Source organism: Rhinoraja longicauda, chromosome 8 (genome assembly GCF_053455715.1).
Source record: "Rhinoraja longicauda isolate Sanriku21f chromosome 8, sRhiLon1.1, whole genome shotgun sequence".
In the NCBI taxonomy this organism is placed as follows: Eukaryota; Metazoa; Chordata; class Chondrichthyes; order Rajiformes; family Arhynchobatidae; genus Rhinoraja; species Rhinoraja longicauda.
The window spans coordinates 34,844,781-34,862,555 of record NC_135960.1 but is presented as its reverse complement, the minus strand read 5'-3'; the positions used below and the strand labels follow the sequence as shown (position 1 = coordinate 34,862,555).

The following is a 17,775-nucleotide window of genomic DNA, read 5'->3' as shown; positions in this document are numbered from 1 at the left end:
TCGGGAGAAGGGAGGAATGGGATACTGATTGTGGATGATCAGCCATGATCACATTGAATGGCGGTGCTGGCTCGAAGGGTCGAATGGCCTACTCCTGCACCTATTTTCTATGTTTCTATGAAACGCGAGACACATACGCAAGAGGATTCAATGTAAGCCACATTTCCTTAAATCTGTGCAGCTAAGCCACAAGGAACAATGGCAGAAATAATTTTGCTTGCGTTCTGAATTGGGCTTAATTCTGTAGAGTTCTAAATAGGGCAAATATTTGTAAATAAAACATTTTCAAGATGTAACCGATTGTTGTAAGTGACCTAGCAGCGATCACTTAACCGGTTGATGAGGAAAACATTGATACAGCATGGCAGTTCCTTGTCCTTATTTGGAAATTTCAGCTTAAATTACCCTCAAAAATGACAGGCAGGAAAGTGCAAGTGCCCTACCCTATTTGATGCTGGCAGTTACAAGCAAGAGAAACTATATCATCGCTCGCAGGTAGTGTCAAAGTTTCTCACTCTGAAACAGATTTGCAACTGCTTCGTTAATGTTGCTTGGAACTGAAAGCAACAGAGTTAAAATTGCATATATCAAAGAGCCTCATTGATGACTGAGTAAACATAATTACTAATTTTAAGAAACCATCAAAGCATTTCAGCAAACTTCTAAGAATCAAGCGAGAAGACAAAAGTCTAATTAACCTCAAGGAAACTATAACGGTAAAAGTTGAACATTTTTATTGTGGTTTTACTATCTTTGAATGGTCTACTTCATTTGTTCATTTAAACATCAAATTTCCCATTATGTATGCGACTGTTGCAACACAGAGTTGGAATTATAACAGCAAGAGAAGATGTAATTCATAAAAATCAGTTCAGACGGGATGAATGCTAGTCTGTCTCTCTCTTCACTCTCAAATGTGAAATTACATAATCTCCAAACAGTTTAATGAAACAATGTTTCATTTAAGGAAGGGAAATTAATTATGATGAATGGCATCTTATTTTAAATTCCCCATAACCTGGATAGTTCATGCTGTAGCTAAGTTTAAATTAATATTTGAAGATGTTCATTCTAGTATTCTGCTGCTGAGAAAGCAGAGCTAGATAATCAATCAGAACAAATCAATCACAGCAATCAACTGTCAGCAAAATATATTGTATAAAATTAGAACAAACCTCTTGCAATTTAGTCAGTGCAACAACTTCTGCTTTCATTATTGAGACCACTACTTACCGTGAAATTGAGTCATGCAGTGTCAGAATCATACTGTAGGATCAAGGAACTGCAGTTGCTGGAACCTTGATTAACACACAATGTGCTGGAGTAACAGCATATCAGGCAGCATCTCGAGAACGTGGATAGGCGATGTTTTGGGTCTGGACCCTTCTTGAGAATCATATTGCAGAGTCTACACTCATCTCATTTTTTATTCTCCCCGCATTCCCATCAGCAAACCAACAGTCACAGGAAAAAATACAAGCACACCACAGACAGTATCATAGTGTGCATTTTAACCCAGGCCACCATCCTGTGTGTCACAAACATTTGCTCCCTTCAATGACAAAAACCAAGGCATATTCTATGTCATCATATCCAAAATCTTCTAAACCAAACTATGTCATCATTAGAGACCAGGAACAAAAAGTCACAAGACACATCAACCATTTTCAATTGTACTCAAAACAATTACCTTTCCATGCATGAGCAGTCGGATGGTAAGAGTAACATTCAGACCGCCCTCGTTGACCTTTGGCTCCATTGTGATGGCAGTATTACAGTTTTGGGATTTCTTGGGAAAGGTGTAAACACGTGATGCACCTGCATGACAACAAAGAAGTGTTGCATACATTTAAAGATAAAACGCTTTCCATTAATTAATGTTCTCAAGTAAAAGATAGCTGGTTTCAACTTAAATATCAATGAAGCTTAAATTATTATTTTTTAAATCATGGTAACCAAAAATTCTGATCCACATTCCAAAATATAAAACACCAGAATGGAACAAATGTAGCCCGAACATAAAGTTCACTATTAAAAGGACTTGAAACAATTTATTTTAATGCCGGTGATTTCTGGTGTTTGTCGAACAATTCCAACGATTCATGTAGTCTTTTAAAACTAAATTTCCTTGTCGTTATACATGGATAATCAGAGGTTTGGCTTAAGTATCAAAATGCACTCTGTGGAACAAATTCAGACATTGGGTGAAGTATTCAAAAAGAGTGCTCCAATGGATTTTCTTGGGGGAAATTCAGAAATCATTTTAGTAATCATTTCTGCACCAGGGCAGTGCAAAACAGTTTAGAGGTATGCTATTCTGACTAAGATGAATCTTTTTGACAAATTATGGCCATGTGAGACACAATCAATGCCTGACATTCAAACAATTTAGGAGAATTTTCTCTTATTATAAACTACTAAAAACCAAACTCCAATTTTACTTTTGCTTTCAGTTTACAGCTGTAAATAAATAAGTTAGGATTCAGTTCTTTCATTTTTCACAATTTAGTTTAGTTTAGAGATATACAGGTCGGAAACAGGCCATTCAGCCCACTGAGTCTGCGCCGACCAGCGATTCCGCACACTAGCACAATCACTAACACATTAAGGACAATTTGTAATTTTACCGACGCCAATTAACCCACAAATCTGTATGTATGAGTGTGGGGGGAAACCGGAGAAAACCCACAGGGTCATGGGGAGAATGTACAAAATACATACAGACATCACCCGTAGTCAAGATTGAACCCTGGTCTCCGCTGCTGTAAGGCAGCAACTCTACTGCCCCACCACAGTCCTGCTCAAAAGGCAGCCCCATTTTTAAAGATGCATCAGTACCAACCCCCACCACCCAAACCTGTTCTTTTTAAAGACACAATAATCAGGATATAGATTTAATATAATCTATTTGTCTCTGATTGTACATCGCTTTTGCATTCATTAAATATCTGCTCATTATTCTTAAGTTTGCACGTCCCTCAAGTTTTCTTTGCAAATATTCTCTGTTGGTGGATATCCAAATCATTTATACAAATCCAGAGTTGTCCAACTCAATTCACAAGGATACAGTACCACCTGTAGCTTGCCAGGCCAAGAAACATCCATTTACTCCTAAACTGTGCTTTCTATCCATGATCCACCATGTGATTTTCACCTCTATGAAAAACTAGGAAGGTTTAAAATTCCAGATGTACTAGACATTATAGGCCAGGCAAATTGCTAGACTGATGTTGAATTAGTAAGCACTTTCTGCCCTTTATAAATCCAAGGTGACAACATGCAGCGCACACAAACCTAAGTAAATATATATTTTTCTTTAAACTGTTTCTTCAAACAATCCTTAACTGCTGAAAAATAAAAGTAGATCGACGGTAAAAAGTAATTAATTCTATTTTTACCGTATTATTTCTAAATGTAATAACTGAAAATGCTGAACATATTCAGCAGATAAAGGAAGAATCAATGATGAGAGAAATAATATTTCAGATAGCTGACCTATTGTCATGAGATAAAAAGGAACACATCTCTTGATATAGGAAGAAATATGCCAGTTAGAGAAAGGGATAAAAACAGAATATTTCTGATTTCCAACATCTGATATTAGTTTTCAGATAAGAAAGCAGCTACAGGAGCCCTTAATGTATACACTCCTATGCACAGCAGTTGCACAACGGCTGCCTCACAGCTTTGGCCACCCTGGTTTGATCCTGAACTCACATGCTGGCTGCATAGAGTTTTGCACACACTCAAGTTTCCCCTGGGTACTCTGGTCTACTTCCAGGTCCTAAAGACATCCAGTAGGTTTGTTGGCTAGAGAACGAGAGGGGTATTGACAAGCACTATGGAGTGGGGCTTCTAGGGAGATATGGGGGAAACGAGACTGACGGAATTGCTCTGAGAGCAGACAACGACACGATAGGCTGAATGGCTTCCTTCCATGTCATAACAAAAAGAGCCACGCACAAATGTCTAAGGAAACAAATCTGGGGAACATATGCGTAATTGACCATAGCTAAATGAAGTCAGGGAGAATTTAAGGAAAAGGGCAGCAAATAGACAAAGTACATGACCAGATACAAGGAAAGAAGCAAAAAAATTAATTTATCAAAGTACATAAACCAAAGTGTAAAGTAGTCTAAAACTGTATGTAAAAATGTCAACATAAGACCATTAAATGGTAATTTGATGGATACAACATGAGCAATAAATGATGTGACAAGAATACGTTATTTAGTTTCAGTATTTACCAAAAATCAAATCACGTGGACATTACAATGTAAAAAGTGATTAGAAATTCTATGATTCAGCTTTAAGAGTGATTAAGTAAATCAATCAGAAAAATATATATTTCACTCTACTCTGAACTCATAACATCCATATTTTAGTCTATTCTGGTATAAAGACTGCAGAGTATTATTACAGCTTTATAATAATTCATTAAAAATGTATGTTCTTGCCTACCCAAGGAAGGGAAGGAAGGGAATGGAATATAGCCAGAGCATAGATCATTCATTTATACTTTTCAGATCACTAATAGAATGGAGAAAATCAGAAAAACATTTAGATTTTTAAAATGGGTTATCCATTATATGAGCTATGCTTGACCAACTTTACCGAACATCTTGAAGTTTAGTTTAGAGATACAGTGCAGAAACAGGCCCTTCGGCCCACTGAGTCTGCACCGACAATAGACAATAGGTGCAGGAGTAGGCCATTCAGCCCTTCGAGCCAGCACCGCCATTCAATGCGATCATGGCTGATCACTCTCAATCAGTACCCCGTTCCTGCCTTCTCCCCACACCCCCTCACTCCGCTATCCTTAAGAGCTCTATCCAGCTCTCTCTTGAAAGCATCCAACGAACTGGCCTCCACTGCCTTCTGAGGCAGAGAATTCCATGTACAACTGTAGAAGGACCTCTTTGCTCCTATACTCAACTCCTCTTGTTATGAAGGCCAACATTCCATTGGCTTTCTTCACTGCCTGCTGTACCTGCATGCTCCCCTTCATTGACTGATGCACTAGGACACCCAGATCTCGTTGAACTCCCCCTCCTCCTAACTTGACACCATTCAGATAATAATCTGCCTTTCTATTCTTACTTCCAAAGTGAATAACCTCACACTTATCTACATTAAACTGCATCTGCCATGTATCCGCCCACTCACACAACCTGTCCAAGTCACCCTGCAGCCTTATTGCATCTTCCTCACAATTCACACTACCCCCCAGCTTAGTATCATCTGCAAATTTGCTAATGGTACTTTTAATCCCTTCGTCTAAGTCATTAATGTATATCGTAAATAGCTGGGGTCCCAGCACCGAACCTTGCGGTACCCCACTGGTCACTGCCTCCCATTCCGAAAGGGACCCATTTATCCCCACTCTTTGCTTTCTGTCTGTCAACCAATTTTCTATCCATGTCAGTACCCTACCCCCAATACCATGTGCCCTAATTTTGCCCACTAATCTCCTATGTTGGACCTTGTCAAAGGCTTTCTGAAAGTCGAGGTACACCACATCCACTGACTCTCCCCTGTCAATTTTCCTAGTTACATCCTCAAAAAATTCCAGTAGATTTGTCAAGCATGATTTCCCCTTCGTAAATCCATGATGACTCGGAATGATCCTGTTACTGCTATCCAAATGCTCAGCAATTTCGTCTTTTATAATCGACTCCAGCATCTTCCCCACCACTGATGTCAGACTAACTGGTTGCCGACCAGCAATCCCCGCACATTAACGCTATCCTACACACACGAGGGACAATTTACATTTATACCAAGCCAATTAACTTACAAACCTGTACATCTTTAGATTATGGGAGGAAACCAAAGATCTCGGAGAAAACCCACGCAGATCCCAGGGAGAATGTACAAACTCCATACGGACAGCATCCGTAGTCGGGATCAAACCCGAGTCTCCGGCGCCGCAAGGCAGCGACTCTACTGCTGCGCCACCATACCGCCCTTGTAGCAGTAAAAGAGTACACGCAAATATTTAGATCCAAAAGGCTTTCAATACAGTTCACTATTATAACGAACATGTGGAGCTCGTTGAAAGTTAGAATGTAGTGGGTATGAATAAGGAGCACAGTGTCGCAGCCACTGCCTCAGAGCACCGTCGACCGGGATTCTATTCAGATATCGGGTGCTATTTGTGTGGAGTTCGCATGTTCTCCATGACAGGGTTGGGTTTCCCCTGGATGCTCTGGTTTCCTTCCACATTACAAAGACATGCACATTTATAGGTTAATTGGCCTCTGTAAATTGTCCCCAGTGTGTAGGGAATGGATGTTAAAGAGGGACAACACAGAACTAGTGTGAATGGGTGATCGACGGTCAGCGTGAACTTGGTTCGTTTCATGCTGTCTCCCTAAAGGCCCAAATTCCCTGCTGTATCTTTCAATTAAAAAAACAATGGTGTAGTGAGTGGATGAGAAAGTGAGATAACGTGGAACTAGTGTGAATGGGTGATCGATGGTCAGTGTGGACGGTGCGCCAAAGGGCCTGTTTCTACTGTATCTATAAACTAATGCACAGACTTGTGTAAACTTGAATTGAAGCAAAACAGCGATTAAACAGTCTGAGGGAGCCCTTTAAGATAGTTACTTCAGTTAATATAGGTAAATTCCCATGAAAGTGATAGACTGGGAAATTAAAGCCACAGCTTTCTTGATGTCCAAAGAGAGTGAAAAACAGGGTAGAAAAAACAAACACACCAGCCAGACACCATGTTGTTGATAGATGGGAGAATCGGGCTGATGACAGAAAGCTCAAAGCAAAAAAATGATAAGCAAAAGAATGAGAAAAACTGGCACCTATTGAAAAGTAAACCCAAAATTATGGGACAGGTAAGTAAAACATAGAAACTTATCAAGAGGAGGTGGACAAATGGAAGATCAATTAGGAAATAATCACATGAAGACAGAGTACAAGGTAGAATATGAAATGAGAGCTTTATATCAATTGTCACCAAGAATGATGATACTCCTGGAGTCCCAGTAAAGGAAGATGCCGCTGAGATTTTGGATGGTTGATAAAGGGCAGCATTTGAAAAGTTGGCTGAAAACGAATAAATTACCTGGATAGGATACATACAAAGTTGAGGAATGCATACGAGAAAATTGTTGGGGCCCTGGCAATTATATTCCACACAACCACTGATCCAGTGATGGTACCCAAAACTGGGTAGTGTAGGAATAAGCCATACAACCCCAGACATTCAACTTAATCTCAGTGAACATTCTAGAAATAATCGAATGGGACACAACTGACAGTTACTTGGACAAGCATGGATTGAACACAGAAAGTCAGCATTGATTTTTTAAAGACAAAAATCACATCTAGCTACTTAGGTGATTTTAATGAATTAACAAAAAGGATCGACGAGGGAAATAATTGATATAGTGTAAATAGACACAAAAAGCTGGAGTAACTCAGCGGGACAGGCAGCATCTCTGGAATAAAACAATGGGTGACGTTTCGGGTCGAGACCCTTCTTCGGACTGATTAGGGAAAAGGGAAACGAGAGATATAGATGGTGATGTGGAGAGATAAAGAACAATGAATGAAAGATATGCAAAAAAGTAACAATGATAAAGGAAACAGGCCATTGTAAGTTGTTTGTAGGGTGAAAATGAGAAGCTAGTGCGACGGGTGGAGGAGGGATAGAGAGAGAGGAAATGTTGGGGCTACCTAAAGTGAGAGAAATCAATATTCATATACTGGGCTCTAAGCTGCCCAAGCGAAATATGAGATGCTGTTCCTCCAATTTGCGTTTAGCCTCACTCTGACAATGGAGGAGACCGAGGACAGCATGGTCTTTGTAAGAATGGGAAGGAGGATTAAAGTGTCCAGCAACCAGGAGATCAGGTTGGTTCATGCGGGCTGAGCGAAGGTGTTCTGCGAAACGATCACCCAGTCTGCGTTTGGTCTCGCCGATGTATAAGAGTCCACATCTTGAACAACAGATACAGTAGATGAGGTTGGAGGAGGTGCGAGTGAACCTCTGCCTAACCTGAAAGGACTGCAATAATTGATATAGTGCACGTGAGCTTCCAACAAAAGATTTGGTAAAGTGTCGCAAAATTGTCACATAAAACAGCAAGAGTGGCAGCAGCATGGTTAGAGCATTGGCCGAAGAGGAGGAAACAGCATGGTGGTGACGTTTTCGCGTTCCAGATTGAAGGGCAGTGCACAATGAACTTGACCAGGTTTTAATAATAGGACCACTGTTTTTCTTAACATATTATTGGCTTGGACAGAGCACAATTTTGATATTTGCAAAGAAACAAAAAACCTGGAGGGATTAATTCTGAGTACAGTAGTTGACTTCTAAGAGATATAAACAGGTGGTGGAATAGATGATGGTGAGCTTTAATGCTGAGAATGCAGTGTTACACTTTGTACAGTAAAGGTGCTTTAGCTGGATAATTTTAATTGCAGCAGAAAGTAATTATGGATAGGGCACCAATCACATAAATCAGTAAGACGAATGTAGGGTAAAGTATTAATGACTGCAGAAGGGATATTGTAGTAACCCATCATAAATTGTGAATGAGATTTTAAAAATACACCCATATTCAACTTAATTTTTTGCCAAGCAACTCAAACCACATTTAAACTAAACATATTCACCCTCTACATCATTGGCATGGTTTAGTCTTTATGCTCTGGGATCTGCAGTTCTCTTAACTGTAAACCAAGTACATTACTGAGGCAGGGAAGACCAAGTAGATAGGGAGGAAAGGAGGAAAACATAAATAGGAGGACAAAGGGAAGAGTAAGGGGTATAGAAGAAATTATAATGATCATCATGTAGTGTTTATTTTCAGGGACGAGGCTTCCTGAAATGAAATGCAAAATTATGAATATAGCTTTAATAGACCACTTCTGATATGAACAAAGCAAACAGCGTTCTTTGTTAAGGCAAATCTTCACGGTTCCATGAGTTATAGTATTGGATTAAATACGCTTCATGCTCTGTTGATCCTCATTGCTATCAAAATCGTTTTTGCACACAGAATTATTTTGGATCATTTTTATTAATACCACAAGACAAGAATCAACATGAGCATCTTCAACTGGCATGAAGGTACAGCACAAATTACACAACAGAATTCATTTAGACAGAGACTTTAATAAAATAAAAAACCATGTCATATTGCATTTTAGAGGTCCATAACAATAAACCAACAATTTGATCACTGATATCCAAATCATTTGAAATAAAATATAACTCCTTGTATTTCAGGGCCAAAAAGGATACCAAATGTTCAAACTTCCAACTCCAATTATGTAGCTATGTGACATTTGACATGACTCCAGTGATTTAAGAGTTAGTTCCATGCAGAAATAAGACCAAAGGCAAATTGTCATACCAATACAGATGCTGCAGATGGTGGAAATACAAAATAATAATTTTTAAATTGCCAGACGTGCACAATAGGTGAAGCAGTACAAGAGAAACAAATAATTAACATTTCAGGAAAAATTCACTTCCTGAAACATTCACTCTATCATTGCATCTCTATCCACAGCAGCTACTCCCTTCACCTGCTAAGAATTCCCAGGATTTTTTAATTTTAGAAGAGGTCATTTTGTTAAAAACCGATATTGCTTCACATCAATTGATATGTAAAGCAGTAACATTTTCATGATGCATTTATGGCCAGTCACTCAAAAGCTTACATTTTATACTAACACACACAGCAGCTTAGTTAACAGATTGTCCCAATGCACCGAGTTAAAGACAACATTACTGGGTTTATTCATTGTTGTAACTAAAACTCTAAGAGAACGAATAAACTATATTAAAACAGATACACACATTCCTGTGCAGTTTTGTTGTTACCATTAATCAAACCAAATGAAATTTAGGGCTTGTACATTCCTGCGATACGTTTGATAACTTAAAACATTCTGAATTCATGCTCATCTATGCATCATTGTGGAATTGCAATTATCATGACCAATATTTCTGATACTCTCCTGTGGTGTTTAAGGTGATTTACATTCAATAGAAGGACTGGAGACCCAAAACATGATCATTTCTCTTTCCACAGATGCTGCTAGAATCGCTGTTTTTCCAAGCATTTCTGCTTTTGATTCAAATCCCCAGCTCTAGTTTTCTTTATTTTCCTGATTTACATTTGATGGATCTTGCTTTTAATTCCAAGTCCGTATGGGTTTTCTCTTCTGTACTCTCTCAATTTTAAAGATTTTTTATCAGATTCAACCTGTTTCCATTCCGTATTTCTCTACAACTTAATTAACTGCCACAACACTTTAATAAAGAACAAACAAATCCATCCAGAAACAATAGTTGGTATTCATTCGTACATTAAATCAGCAAAACAAGGGGGTCAACAAGGAGGATCGGCTCAGAATAATCACGTGACCAGTACATTTCAGGCTGAAAGTATGATCAGTATAGCCAAGAAAAAATATATAATCATCAGATACTGCAGTAATTTGAATGTGCGCAGCAAATTAAATATTTTTTGTTTAGGTGTTGCATTACAGTAATCTGGCTTCTCACCATCCTATTGCGCAATATTTCACTTGCCTTATCATGGATTAATTTCATTTTTTAATAGATTCAATACCCTTTATTATTGTGGCCAACAGCTTGCAGCAGGTCAGCAAAACACATCAAATTATTTACAGCCACAGCATTAGAGTATCAGGTTTGTGCAAGAGCTGGGTATAATCCTGGTTAAAACTCTTTAATCTGATGGAATCTACTGCCTTTCTCAAATCCTCTCATTTTAACTATATACCTCACCATTCTTGAATCTCTCGGACTTTACCAATCTGACACAACCATTTAATGAAAGTGAAAACTCAATGACAAAATCCTAGCGAAGGTGCAACATTTCCTGAAGCTGCCAATTTTAACAAAAAATCATGATTAATATTGAATGCTAGCCAGTTATACGTCACTTAACAATGCTCTACGAAACTTAATCCCTCCAAAAACAAGTAAAATAATATTTTTAAAAGCAAGCTTTCGGTTGTTAAGTTCATTGTAATATAATTTCTGAAGCATATAGCATCTGTACTGTTGTAAAGTAACTATCTAGATAATATCTATAGTTAGCAATATTTGAGAGCAGAATATCTTGGGTATTGCAGCAATGATATATGAATGCTGTATGCTCAATAATGGCAACACTAATGAAAGGGCAGATGAAATATTCAAAGATAGAAACAAGGAACTACAGATGCTAGTTTACAAAAAAAGACAAAGTGCTGGAGCAATTCAAAGTCAGACAGCATCGAGACAGGCAGCATCTCTGGATAGAAGGAATGGGTGACAAATGGGAAATGTCACCCATTCCTTCTATGCAGAGATGCTGCCTGTCCCTCTGAGTTACTCCAGCATTTTGTGTCTATCTTCAGTGTAATCCAGCATCTGCAGTTCCTTCCTACACGTCAGACAGCATCTCTAGAGAACATGGATGGGTGATGTTTCATCACATTTTGTGTCCTATCCCCCCCTCACATTTAGTCTGAAGAAAGCTCCCGACCAGAAACATCATCTATCCATGTCCTCCAGAGATGCTGCCTGACCCGCTGAGTTACTCCAGCACTTTGTCTTTTTTAATATAAAAGATAATTCAAATGCAGGGTTCTTACACTTGGAACTGTAAATTCAAGGACTTTTCAAGGACTTTCAGGGTCCAAAAACCCATTTTCAAGGACAAAAATCCAGCAAACATTGATGGGACAAGGTGACGTCACCGCTCCACGCCTCATGTGACCTCACACAGCCAGCGGCCATGTGCTCCTGCTCCAGCAATGGCGGCCGCCCGGGCTGGGATGCGGGTTGCTACGTAACCTCCATTAGGCAGCGCCCGGACCCCCGTAATGCAAGCTCATTATGTTCATAAATGAATACCAGACAAGACACACATTCCTGCTTCTTCAACGTCTTTATTCTCAGCGACATAGGTAAGAGAATATGTAAAATGGCGACAAAGACAAACATGTCAAACAATATTTCCCGACTTTTAATTAAAAATACGCATTATAAACACTGAAAAAATGCCACATTACTCTGCATGAATTAATACTTTTATCATAAAAAGTGAATTTTCAAGGTCTTAAGGACCTATGATAAATCCAAGGACTTAAATCCTTGAAAAACAGTTTCAAATTCCAGAAATTGCAAGGACCATATGAGCCCTACAAATGAGTCTCCACAAAACTCTGGATTCCGACAGAAATATTTAGAAAACCACACGTTCATGATTGTTAAATGGGAATTTTTCTGCGAAAGGGAGCTATATGTCAACATAATTTTTTTTGAAAGTTCTCAAAATGAATTTGAAAGTGATAAACCTCATTAATACTTTGTATAAAAAACTCTACATGGTAGTTGCACATTATATTGGCATAATGGGAATGAATTTTCCATGGGTTTTGATACATAATTGCTTTTAAATTATTTGAAAATTCAGAAGCAAAATAATAATTGTTTACTAAACTGTAGGTCAGAAACATACAATCTTTATTCTAAAGATTTTATAGATGCATGCAAGGATCAGTAAAAGACAAGAGGGCAAGGCAAATTTAAATCCTAGATCCATGCACTCATTAACAAACAACCATGTTAATTTATTAATACAAATAGACCTTGATGGATGAATTTAAAATTTACAGGTCATCTGCAATTTGTGAATGCCTGACTTATCTGCAGACCATACATACAAGCAGGCATTTGAGACATCGGCGTGACAAGCAGGCATTTGAGTCATCGGCAGATGACTGAGATTAGCTTGAATTCTGCCACATCGGAACATTTATAAACACCAATAGCTTTTAAAATGTTGGCTGCCGTAAAATCTTTTAAAGGAATATTTTTAGCTTGAGATCAGCTCGGGCTAAATTTGCTAATATCAGTCCTAGCATTAAGGGCAAACAAAATTTAACATACTGCTCCAGATTATGTATTGCCATGTGACAACCAATCTCCGCAGGCATCTGCAGGACACCTGGGAACTCTTCGTAACTGCATTTCAAATTCAAGAACATCTGTAACCTGGGGAGCACCTATATCTACAAATATAGTAGCAATACAAACTTAAAATCTTGCATCAAACAGTGGCAATGTAACTAAGTTGCCTGCATTGCAAAAGTTGAACTAAGAGATCTAAAGCATGCCAAATAGCTTGGGAGCCATAATGGAACTTTTCCAAAACCTTAGTTACACCTGATTAATTTTCACATTTTGGCAGGGCATATAAAAGAGCAAATGTTCAATGAACATTAGTAAATTTGAAGGTAGATACAAAATGCTGGAGTAACTCAGCGAGTCGAGCAACATCTCAGGAGAGAAGGAATGGGTGACATTTCGGGTCGAGACCCTTCTTCAGACTGATGTCAGGGGAGGGGGTGGGTCAAAGATAGGATGTAGTCGGAGAAAGGAAGACTAGTGGGAGAACTGGGAAGGGGGAGGGGATAGAGAGGGAAAGCAGGGACCACCTAAAGTTAGAGAAGTCAATGTTCATACCACTGGGGTGTAAACTAACCAAGCAATATATGAGCTGTTCCTCCAATTTGCACTGGGCCTCACTCTGACAATGGAGGAGGCCCAGGGCAGAAAGGTCAGATTGAGAATGGGAGGGGGAGTTGAAGTGTTGAGCCACCGGGAGATCAGGTTGGTTAAGGCGACTGAGCGGAGGTGTTGAGCGAAACGATTGCCAAGCCTGCGCTTGGTCTCGCCGATGTAGAGAAGTTGACAGATGAGGTTGGAGGAGGTGCAAGTGAACCTCTGCCTCACCTGGAAAGACTGTTTGGGTCCTTGGATGGAGTCGAGGGGGGAGGTAAAGGGACAGATGTTGCATCTCCTGCGGTTGCAGGGGAAAGTACCTGGGGAGGGGGTGGTTTGGGTGGGGACGAATGGACCAGGGAGTTACGGAGGGAACGGTCTCTGCAGAAAGCAGAAAGGGGTGGAGATGGGAAGATTTTGCAAATAGTGGGATCCCGTTGGAGGTTGCGGAAATGTTGGAGGATAGTTTGTTGTATGCAACGGCTGATGGGGTAGAAGGTGAGGACAAGAGGGACTCTATCCTTGTTACGAATGGAAGGAGGGGGAGCAAGAGTGGAGCTGTGGGATATTGAGGAGACCCAAGTGAGAACCTCATCCATAATGAAAGAGGGGTACCCCCGTTTCCTAAAGAATGAGGACATCGATGCCCGAGTATCGAACACCTCATCCTGGGCCAAATGTGGCGTAGACGGAGGAATTGGGAGTATGGGATAGAGTTTTTACAGAAAACAGGGTGGGAGGAAGTGTAGTCAACATAGCTATGGGAGTCAGTGGGTTTGTAGTAGATGTCGTCACTAGTCTGTCTCCTGTGATGGAGATGGTGAGATACAGAAATGGTAAGGAGATGTCGAAGATGGTTCAAGTATTTTTAAGAGCAGAATGTAAATTAGTGGTGAAATTGATGAAGTCAGTGAGTTCTGCATGGGTACAAGAGGTAGCACCAATGCAGTCGTCAATGTAGCGGAGGTCGAGTTCGGGGATAGGGCCAGTGTATGCCTGGAATAGGGATTGTTCGATGTACCCTACAAAGAGGCAGGCATAGCTATGCGAGTCCATGCGAGTGCCAATGGCTACGCCTTGGATTTGGAGGAGATGGGAGGTGTCAAAGGAGAAGTTGTTGAGGGCAAGAACCAGCTCTGCTAGGCGGAGTATTGGTAGATGGAAATTGTCTGGTTCTGCGGTCGAGGAAGAAATGGAGGGCTTTAAGACCCTCATGGTGGGGGATGAAGGTGTAGTGACTGGACGTCCATAGTAAAGATGAGGGAATGGGGGCCTGGAAAACGGAAGTTATGGAGGAGACGGAGAGCATGTGAGGTGCCTTGGACATAGACAATAGGTGCAGGAGTAGGCCATTCGGCCCATCGAGCCAGCACCGCCATTCAATGTGATCATGGCTGATCATTCTCAATCAGTACCCCGTTCCTGCCTTCTCTCCATACCCCCTGACTCCGCTATCCTTAAGAGCTCTGTCTAGCTCTCTCTTGAATGCATTCAGAGAATTGGCCTCCACTGCCTTGAGGCAGAGAATAACGCAGATTCCCAACTCTGACTGAAAAAGTTTTTCCTCATCTCCGTTCTAAATGACCTACCCCTTATTCTTAAACAGTGGCCCCTGGTTCTGGACTCCCCCAACATTGGGAACATGTTTCCTGCCGCGAACGTGTCCAACCCCTTAATAATCTTATTCGTTTCGATAAGATCCCCTCTCATCCTTCTAAATTCCAGTGTATACACGCCTAGTCGCTCCAGTCTTTCAACATTTGACAGTCCCGCCATTCCAGGAATTAACCTAGTAAACCTACGCTGCACGCCCTAGGGCACCATAGGTAGGGAGGGATTGGACCAAGGGGGATAGGATGGAGTGGAGGTAGGTGGAAATTAGTTCAGTGGAACATGAACAGGCAGAAACAATGGGTCAATGGGTTTGTGGATTTGGGGAGAAGGTAAAATCGGGCCGTGTGGGGCTGGGGAACGATAAGGTTGGAGGCTTTAGAGGGCAAAGAGCCGGAAGTGATGAGATCTGTGATGATGTTAGAGATTAAGGCCTGATGCTCGTCTGTGGGGTCATGGTCCAAGGATAAGTAGGAGGAGGTGTCTGAGAGTTGTCATCTAGCCTCAGTCCGGTAGAGGTCAGCATGCCAGACTACCACGGCGCCTCCCTTGTCGGCAGGTTCGATAACCAAGTCAGGGTTGCTGCAGTGAGCGGAGGGTTATACATTCAGGAGGCACGGTGGCGCAGCGGTAGAGTTGCTGCTTTACAGCGAATGCAGCGCCGGAGACTCAGGTTCGATCCTGACTACGGATGTTGTACTGTAAGGAGTTTGTACGTTCTCCCCGTGACCTGCGTGGGTTTTCTGCGAGATCTTCGGTTTCGTCCCACACTCCAAAGACGTACAGGTATGTAGGTTAATTGGCTGGGTAAATGTAAAAATTGTCCCTAGTGGGTGTAGGATAGTGTTAATGTGCGGGGATCACTGGGCGGCACGGACTTGGTGGGCCGAAAATAGGCCTGTTTCCAGCTGTATATATATGATATGATATGATATGAGGGGAGAGGTTAGAGTAAGTCAGGGGAGTGGAAAATTTGAGGCGGTTGATGTCCCACCAGCAGTTAGAAATGAAAAGGTCTAGTGAAGGTGGATGGCCAGCCTGGGGAGTCCAAGAGGAGGGGGTCCGCTGGAGGCGGGAGAAGGGATCATCACTGGGTAGTGAGGACTCCTTCCCATGGTAAAAGGCCCGGAGGCGGAGGAAGAAGAGCTCCACATCACGGCAGACCCGGAACTCGTTGAGGTGGGGCGGAAGGGAACAAAGATGAAGCCTCTGCTGATCACAGACCGTTCGGTCAGGGGGATGATGAACACACGGCAAGTGTGGGGGTTGGGGTCGATGAATGCAGGCAAGCAGATGGAGGCCGAGGCGATGTCTGGTTTGGGGGGGGTGGTTGGTTTTCAGAGATGAGGAGGGGGGCATGAGGACCATTGTATGGTTGGAGTAGCTGGGGCCACCTGGCTAAAGGGGTAAGACCGAGTGGAACCCTTACTGAGGTTCCCTGTAAGGGGGGAGCAGCTGGGTTTCTTAAGTCAGGTCTGTTCCAAAATGCTATTTTCAGTGTTTTTCGCTCATTGTGAACTCCACCCACCATCCCTCTGATTACAGAATTCTCTAATGATTTTGTTCAGTTTATTATTTTCACATGTGCTGTTCCAGTGAAAAGCTTTTGTTTGCGTGCTATCCAGTCAGAGAAAAGACTACATATGAATACGATCAAGCCATCCACTGTGCATAAAGGATACTACATTCAGTGCAAGATATAACAATGAATTCCAATAAAGTCCAAGTTGAGATAGTTCAAAGGTCTCCAATAAGGTAGATGGCAGGACAGGACCACAATCCAGCTGATGAGGACCGTTCAGTTTCCTGCTAAAACAGTGGGGAAGAAACTGCTCCCGAATCTGGAGGTATGTGTTTTCAAACGTCGATCTCCTGCCTGTTTGGAGAGGTGGGAAGAGGGAGTGATCAGGGTGAGAGTGGACTTGATTATGCTGGAAAAGTAGCACATGGTGTAGATGGAGTCAATAGAAGGAAGGCTAGTTTATGTGATGGTCTGACTTATGTCTACATTACTCTGCAATTTCATGGGTCTTGGATGGTGCTGCGATGCATCCCGACAAGATGCTTTTTATGATGCATTTGTAGAAGTTGGTGAGGGACATGCTGAACTTCCCAAGCCACCTCAGGAAGTAGAGACATGGTTTGCTTTCTTGAACATAGCTTTGATGTGGCTGGCCCAGGACAAATTGTTGGTGATATTTATTCCTAAGAACTAGAAGGTTTCGACGATCCCTATTGAAGGTTTCAACAATCCTCTGCACTCAAAGTGAAATAATTGTTACTGTTTGTCCATGATGTCCTATCTTAGTCCACGAGAACATCAGGGCTTCCGAATAAGGCGTTAAAGACTCGCATCTTGCTTCCTTCTTGCAATTACCATGGCTGAAAATTAGAAATTGCTCCTTTAAATGATGATTGGACCACATCTTTCTAGATTAATTGATTTCAGGGTAATACCTAAATGGCAATGCACACCAGTTCCAATTTGAGAGTTCAATGAAATGTCGAGAGTTCAATGAAATGCATGAAACACTAGACAGATAGAACAAGCAATTTGATCGTTATGGAATAGTAATTGTGTGTAAACCATCGCATCCTAATTCATTCTA

At 41.1% G+C, this 17,775-nt stretch overlaps 1 protein-coding gene across 31 annotated transcripts in view; it reads right to left on the bottom strand.

The window, feature by feature from the left end:
* LOC144595845 (poly(rC)-binding protein 3) overlaps positions 1-17,775 on the bottom strand; it is a 139,369-nt gene that overhangs the window by 50,451 nt on the left and 71,143 nt on the right. For all 31 annotated transcript variants that reach the window (XM_078403632.1, XM_078403634.1, XM_078403618.1 and 28 more), the window contains one exon: positions 1,691-1,818. In XM_078403632.1, coding sequence (XP_078259758.1) covers positions 1,691-1,759 — 69 coding nt within the window. In that variant the 5' untranslated portion in view covers positions 1,760-1,818. The remainder of the gene's footprint in view (positions 1-1,690; positions 1,819-17,775) is intronic.